General features: G+C 34.9%; 1 protein-coding gene across 1 annotated transcript; it reads left to right on the forward strand.

Annotated features, from left to right (window-relative positions):
* Positions 1 to 391: 391 nt before the first annotated feature.
* LOC112030429 (uncharacterized) lies at positions 392 to 7,695 on the forward strand. The gene is made up of 5 exons (XM_065771531.1): positions 392 to 1,201; positions 1,815 to 2,077; positions 3,738 to 3,855; positions 4,922 to 5,130; positions 6,950 to 7,695. Exons 1-5 carry the CDS (start codon positions 854 to 856, stop codon positions 7,401 to 7,403), a joined length of 1,392 nt encoding a protein of 463 aa, XP_065627603.1. The 5' UTR covers positions 392 to 853; the 3' UTR covers positions 7,404 to 7,695.
* The last annotated feature ends 389 nt before the right edge of the window (positions 7,696 to 8,084 follow it).

An 8,084-nucleotide genomic window follows, 5' to 3' on the forward strand; every position in this document is an offset into this window, starting at 1 on the left:
AGGTAAATTGTAATTGAGTTATATTAAAATTATTTTAGGACAATTGTTAATAAACTATAATAAGATAATTTTGACGCTACTTTTAAAAAAAATATAAAATGTTGTCAACAACATTTATTATTTTATCGAAAAATTATTAAGTAGTCTTAGAGTATCATAAATACGTATTTCTTTCTCTCACATGAATGATGAGTCTCGCCATAATTTTAATTAGTAAAATTTACTATTCATACGAAGGAAAGAAATAAAAAATACGTATTTATGGTAAACACTAATTTTCCTGTTTTATCATCGTACCAGTAAATATTTCTAAAAATAGTTACTTAATTGGTTAACTGTTAACAGTTCCCATTGTAATTTTCGCTTAAAAAAAGCAACTACCAGAATTCGGCAAGAAGAAATTTTTGAGAGAGAGAGAGAGTTCTCGATGAAGCTGGAAACAAACATGTGGTCAATATCCAGAGATGTGTAATTCTCTCTCTCTCTCTCTCTCTCTTCTCTCTCTCTTTCCTTTTATTTATCTTTTACGAAAGCAAAGAAAAATTATTCATTTTTGAGACCGAAGCTTAGCCATTGGTTTATCTATTGATTCCATTCCTCCATTGAACATTGCCCTTTTGCTTCCCAAGCAATAAGGGGCATTGGTTCGAATGGTTCCTATTTATTAACTAGTTCTGTATGAAGAAGAAGAGGAAGGAAAGCTATCAATTTTTTTAGAAACCCAGTAATTACTATAAAGCTTATAAACCTTATAAACCTCAAAACCACACCAACAACAAAGACAGGTATATATATTCTAGAGACAGACAACATAGATAGATAAAGAGATAGTCATAGGATAGGAGTGTTATCTATGTCTATGTCTCTGTCTCTTCCTCCCATCTCCACTACTTTCCTCTCCCCTCCAACTTTCCAATATACACATGGGTATTCCAAAATCTTTGCCTTTTGGCATCACAGAGGGAGAGAGAGATTGAGACTTGCTCCTATGGTGAAAGGCCCACATGGGTTTTTCAGGGTTTCTTGTTCCAGCTTCAGAGGTGAAAGAGGTGCAGCAGAGTTTGAGAGTGGGGCTGAAGAAGAAGAAGAAGAGAGTAACAGCGATGAGGAAGAAGTGGAAGTAGAAACAGAGGAGAATTGGAATTTTGGGTCTTGCCTCTTGCCTGACAGATGGGATGTCCTGGGTCTTGGACAAGCCATGGTAGTAACTTTAAACTTTTATGGGGATTTCGTTTTTGGGGGAAAAGTTTGAATTTTTTAAGTTTCTGTTTGAATTTCCGAGAAAACTAGTGAGTTACATGATTTGTAACTTTTCTGACCATGTTCATTATCAGATTCCTCAATTTGTATATTGGAAATTGCTTAATATTTTGTGTTTGTGTGTGTGAAATGATGGAGGGCAGTGGTTTTTAGTTAGGAAGGCATGCATTTAATCTCATTTGGTAGCAATTTCGGGGTGTTGCATTATATCAATATATTGATTACTTTGTTATTGCACTCTTTAATCGTGTGAAGCATCTGTCTAAATAGTTAAGAGTACTGAAATTTGGTTTTCAAGTCTTTAATATATGCAATTATAATCATTATATAAGGTAGATGTTGAAAAAACTATGACTTCTTCAATATCTTTAAAATGTACTGTCAGTCTGTCACTTGTATCTGGTATTATGTTGGAATTCAGCACTAATTTTATTTGTGATTAAGTATCTCTGATTGTAGCTTCAAAATTTTAACCTTTTCTTATCTGATGTTCTATTGTGGTATTACGTTAATAAAAGTTTATTCTTACTTGCACGTTTGTTAACTATTGTTAGGTTGATTTTTCCGGCATGGTTGATGATGAATTTTTAAATAAACTGGGATTAGAGAAAGGAACAAGGAAGGTTGTGAATCATGAGGAGAGGGGTAGAGTTTTGCAGGCTATGGATGGATGCAGCTACAAGGCTGCTGCTGGTGGATCTCTTTCCAACAGCTTAGTGGCCTTGGCTCGGCTTGGTAGTAGGCCCATTGGAGGACCTGCCTTGAATGTAGCCATGGCTGGCAGTGTGGGCAGCGATCCATTAGGTGGCTTCTACAGGTCAGGCTCTGTTTTGACTAGACTTGTTTGTTATTTGTTTTTATCTATGTCTTTATTTAGAACTGAGTGAAACCAAACTTCTGGCTAGGGAGACTCTGGCTGGTTGTTTCCACACCAAGTTAAAATAATAATAATAATAATAATAATAAAAAACGGAAAAGGAAAAGGAAAAGGAAAGAGAGATTGCCATTTTGGATTAAGTATGTTAAAGGAGTAGATGTCAAGCAACTTTTGGTTTTTCCTTTTGACAGAACTGATATTGTTGATTATATTTCCAAATAATTTTTAAATTTTGACTTATAACTTCTGGTAGTCTAGTAATGTTGTGTGGGATAGCAAGACATGAGTTATATCTGTCTTCTATGTTATATGAATGGCCTAATGGAAAATAGGGTATCTAATTTCACAACCAATCTAGATGGTCAGTTAAGCTCTTTGGTCCTATCCATGACTCTCTTGCTGGAATTTTAAACTCCAGTGACTGATAGCACGGGCAAGTTATGGATTGTTGAAATGATCTGATTCTGCCCTTGGGGGTTGGATAACTCAATAATTCCTCATAAGCTAAGCTCATGGTCTACTACCTTTCTGAATATAAACTCATTATTAAAGTGGCTAACACTATAGAGAAACTGCAACATAATCTTACGCATCAGATGTATGTTTGGGTAGAAAATAAGACACTAAACGTAAAGACCTCCATCTGGCTAATAGGATTACTATTCTATCTCCTTGGAAGCTTGCCCTTGAAAATATTGAGCTGTTATGGAACTATAGTAGGTGTTTAGCTCTTCTGTGTTATGGAAACAAGGAGACATTGTTTTTTTGGTCGTTTTCCTTGTCTTTTCTTGCAGGAACTATTTGCTTATGGTTATCCTTTCAATGTTTACTTGACCAGATCTGTAAATACTAGCAATATCCTATATATGATGAGTTTGATGATCTTGCTGCCTGTTTTAGATTTGACAAATGAGCTGCGTACATGTGTATTAAATTCCTTCCATGACTTCAGGGTGTTATCTTTTTAATTCAATGGATGTTCCTCTGTTGACTAACTTGAAGGGTCTAAAAGAGGTTAAAAATCAAAGTGCATCTAGAGCCATTGTGATGAACACAAATGGTTACTTATTTGAAAAAAGAAAAAAAATTCTCAAACAGTCATCAATGAGGTATCAAACACCTCTCTTGGCCCATGTTAAGATGGTCACCTCTTTCAATTTATTGGGGGTATTTCTAGCTGAAAAACTTCTCATGGTTGAACAATAAGAGATACTTATATTTCTTTACTTATAACTAGAAGAACCTGGGAAAGTATACGTTCCTCTGGAAATTTTATTAGCAGAATGAATATGGGCAAACAGTTGCAGTCGCTGGAGTAGTCATCTAAGAGGTCATTTTTTAGATCATTTCATGATTTTCATCCAAATGTTCTCTGGCCTGTGTGTTTCAATGGAAGATTGCATTAGATTCTTATCAGTTTCATAGTAGAATTGCACCCACATATTTTGTGGGTCTTCTCTCTATAGCATTCTCTAAGTATTTAAATTGGTCACAAGGATGGTTTGGGGTTAACTTTTTGATACCTATCTTAAGAGTTATTCGACTTTGTTGCTTCTGTGATGGAATAAAATTTGACTTCCTCTTATAATGCGTTTAATAGGACAAAACTGCATCGGGCAAATGTACAATTTCTATCTGCGCCCATCAAGGATGGGACAACAGGGACAGTGATAGTTCTGACAACTCCAGATGCTCATCGTACGATGCTTTCATATCAGGTTGGCTAAATATATGTAACATCTTTTTACTTAATTTATGAAAGTTCTACAGTTTTACTTTTACCCCAAAAAAGAGTGTTAAATTCATATATTACTGATGCGGTACTTTTATATTTATGCTTGGTGTGGAATTTTCCAGCTGTTGGCTACATCTTGTTTCCTCTAATATTTTATTATTGAATAGAAAATGTCTGCACATTCTATTAATGGGCTGGCAACTAACTCATACAATCTAGATGTAGACTGAAAATGTAGGTTCTTGGGCTGAGAGCTTTTAAGTTGTTAATAGTGTGTGTTAAATGATCAATTGGTGCACATGGGAAAGTTGAATCCTGAAAATTACTTATTCTCTTCTCTTCTCTCTCTCTCTCAAACACACACACACACGCGCACACACACACACACACACACACTCTTTTTTCCCTGGCTGAAAGTTTACAGGCTTATGCACAATTTGATTTATTTGTTTCATCTTTTTGGAAACCATTCACAGGATGATGACTATATGCAAATCAATTAACTTCAGCAAGTTATGGTTTAGTTAACTTGAAAATTATCATGAGTTCTGAAATTTATTGGGGGCTTGCTTATGAATAAACTAAAAAGTATACACATCTTTAGGATCCTTGCATATCCAAGGAGATGGTGAGGGAGGGACTAGAACAAGAAATCTCAATTTTTTTGGCTAGTGGCTTTTTTTAAGGTATGAAGGGCCTAAATTACTCTGAAATGATGATGTTATTTGACTTTCTAAGTTTTTTAGCGCCGATAACTTTTGTGAATCATCCATTGCTTGTTGGCCTTTCTTCTTATTAGTTGTATTATTACTTTACTGATTATAAAATAAATTATTTTAGCTGAGCAAACTTATCAAAAATAGTTTTCTTAAGTTACTTTGCAATCGGCAGTCACCTGTCTTTTAATTTCTAATAGAAATTTTGAGGCAGTTTAAAGTTTACATATAAAATTTAAGTTCCAAAGAAGCTCTTATCATTTCTTTAGTGTGTGTAAATTGTCTATGAAGTGAATTGAATGAGACACTAATATATATGCCTCCTGATATCAGGGCATGCCGTCAACTGTCAATTATGATCCAAGCTTAGCTAGCATAGTTTCAAAGACAAACATACTTGTTGTTGAAGGGTATTTATTTGAATTTCCTGATACAATTAAAACAATCACTAAAGCATGCGAGGAAGCACGTAGGTGTGGAGCCCTGGTTGCTGTAACAGCATCCGATGTCTCCTGCATCGAGAGACACTATGATGATTTCTGGTAAGATTGCTAGCTGACTTGGTTATCTTATTATAGAATAATCACATAGATGGCGTGAATCTTTATGCCTTAATAGGCTTTTGTTATTTAAATTTGCTAAGACCTCTTCCCTCCACCCCAATAGAAAGGATGACTAAAATAGCTTTTACTAAATTTAATTAACCCAATTGTGGTGGTTAGTATGTTTCTCTTCAATGTGGTTGACAATCTTATGACAACCTTTGCAATAGTGTAAATGAAGCTGAATTCTTTTGACAACCTTCACAATAGTGTTGCATAAGGAGGATTAGGTCTCATGTCCTCAAGTGCCTAGCATGCCAATTTCCAATAGAATTGTCCTACAAATTATTGCCCTAAGTGAAATCTTTAGCATTGGGATGATGATGAAGATGAGGTGGAGGTTGGGCTATATTAAATGAACAAATTAATCCAAGTATGATCATAAGGATTGAGGACGGACCAGGGACATTGCATGAACTAATTGGGCTTTCTATACAGTTGAGAACAAGTATTTTGGGGCAACAGCTATTTCCATAATTCTACGGACAGGGATTTAGGCAATAATTATTTCTATAATAATTGTATAAAATGAGTTTAATAATTGAAATCCTCAGAAGAAGAAAGAAATGGGATCATTTATTAAAATCTTCAAGTCAGTGTTGTTAAAAGCGCTGAGTGCACTTAAGCGCAAAGACCTCCTAGAGTCTAGGCGCGAAGCACAAAGCGCAAGCGCACACTTGATCGATGTGAAGCACACATTTAAATTTTTTTTTTTAATATATTAAAAATAATTATTAATGATCAATACAACAATCATGTGATCAATTAATCATATAAACTACAATAAAACATTTTATATAATTTATATAACATTTATATAATTCTATTGTGCTTCACAAAATATATGCAACCATGATATTTGACGGCCATGATTACAAAACATGGTTGAATCAAAATAGAAGTATAGAACCAAGAAGGCAAAGGCTAAAAAGTACTAGAATGTTACGTAATGTTATCACTTAACATTATTTTTGTGAGTGTCTGATTTAGTGTGGTTGTGGTTAAAAGTTCAAAAATATCTAAAGAGATAGACTTAGGTGTATGGTAGCACACCACACTATTAGTTTTTATATATTAAATCAATGTCTTATATTAAACATATTTAGATCTAATGGCTAAAAATCAAATCAAGATTTTTTTTTTTTTTTAAATTTTCAAATAGCTCAAAAAAGCGCGCTTTGCGCTAAATAAAAAAGCTCAAAAAGTGCGCTTAAAGCGCGCTTTTTTGAGTGCGCTTCGCTTTAGAGGGAAAAAGCCCCAAGGGCTCTGCGCTTTGCGCTTAAGCACGCTTTTAACAACACTGCTTCAAGTGTCAAACTCCAAATATTCTTCACTAAGATGGTTAGCCATCATAAAGAAGATGGACTCAAATGAATGCTACTAAAAAACTATGGATGGTTCCAGATCCCAGGTTGCTAGATGCCTGATGCTTTTATAGATTGCAAGTGGTAGAAAAAACCTTATAGATTGGGAGTGGTAGAAAAAACCTTAGTGCCAAAGCTATTTCATCTTCTCTCTGGTTTAACGCCAAACTTTTGGAAACCAGAGAATTAATTGTCCAATTTTGAAATTCATTCTTGTTTTATATTTCCTTTCAATTTTTAAATATATCTTATTATCTCATTTATCTTGCGATTAGTAAGTTTTTCCTCATTGAAGACTCTCCAATCTGGCAATCTCCTTTCATATGCTGAAATTGTTTTCTCTGTGAACTGTTCATTCAGTTTTATTTTACTTTTCTTTCCTTTTCTGCTGTCAGGGAAATAATAGGGAACCATGCCGACATTGTTTTTGCTAACAGTGATGAAGCTAGAGCTCTATGTCATTTTGCATCAAAGGAAAGTCCTATTTCAGCTACAAGGTATCTGAGCCATTTTGTTCCTCTAATCTCAGTTACTGATGGGCCGAGAGGCTCTTACATAGGTGTAAAAGGAGAAGCTGTATATATCCCTCCTTCTCCATGCGTACCGGTGGACACTTGTGGTGCTGGGGATGCATATGCATCTGGTATGTTGTATGGTATTTTACGGGGCGTGTCAGATTTGAAAGGAATGGGTACATTGGCATCTAGGGTTGCAGCTACAGTTGTGGGGCAACAGGGGACCCGGCTTAGGGTTCAGGATGCAGTTGAATTAGCAGAATCATTTGCATTCCATTATGGTAGTTCCACTATTCGATCAGATGTCGGTTCAGATCATATTTCCAGCTTATAGTCGGGTGCTGTAGGCCATGTACATTGATATATCATTTATTTGTAATCACACATTCCTTTGTTGATATCTTTGTGAGAATGTGCACATTGGTTATTCTGGCAATGTCATAGCTTAGTCTTTGAGTACGTAAGCATATTGTCATGAAATCTTAATCATACTGTACCAGAATGTCACATTTTTAACATGTGCTTGATTTATCAGGATGCCTATCCCTTCAAAGCAACAAATTTGGAACTTCTGACTTCATAAATTTTGACAATGAAATACCCTCCACTTTACTATTGTAACCTCATTGAAACATCTCCTTTTTTGACAATTTTGAGAAAACTATTGCATTTGACTCTAATATAATCCTCCACATTTTTTTGATAGCTTAGATTGGCTGATGATGATATATTTGTAGCCTTTGACAAATGGCACCAAGTATTGAATGCTTTTGGTCTTCCAACAAGCCAAACATTGCTCTTTAATTTCTGGGTGCATAGAAAATATTTAATACTTAGATTTCCTACATGCACAATGTTGAAAATCCATGCTCTCTTTAACTGTTTGTCAGCCTGATGGTTATTGTTTTCAATCTTGTCTCATTTATTCCAAGAATCAAAGTTCAAAGTTCAAAGTTTCATATTTATGTTTGGTAGACTCATTGGCTCCTCGGAAGTCCAATTCTTAAGTTTTGGC

Source organism: Quercus suber, unplaced genomic scaffold (assembly GCF_002906115.3).
Source record: "Quercus suber isolate HL8 unplaced genomic scaffold, Cork oak 2.0 scaffold_45, whole genome shotgun sequence".
Lineage (NCBI taxonomy): Eukaryota > Viridiplantae > Streptophyta > Magnoliopsida > Fagales > Fagaceae > Quercus > Quercus suber.

Excerpts from the sequence above, each read along its gene's own strand:
- LOC112030429 (XM_065771531.1), top strand. The coding sequence starts at position 854 with ATGTCTATGTCTCTGTCTCTTCCTCCCATCTCCACTACTTTCCTCTCC. Across the intron at positions 1,202-1,814 it reads TGGGTCTTGGACAAGCCATG|GTTGATTTTTCCGGCATGGT; the intron begins GTAGTAACTTTA and ends AACTATTGTTAG. Across the intron at positions 5,131-6,949 it reads AGACACTATGATGATTTCTG|GGAAATAATAGGGAACCATG; the intron begins GTAAGATTGCTA and ends TTCTGCTGTCAG.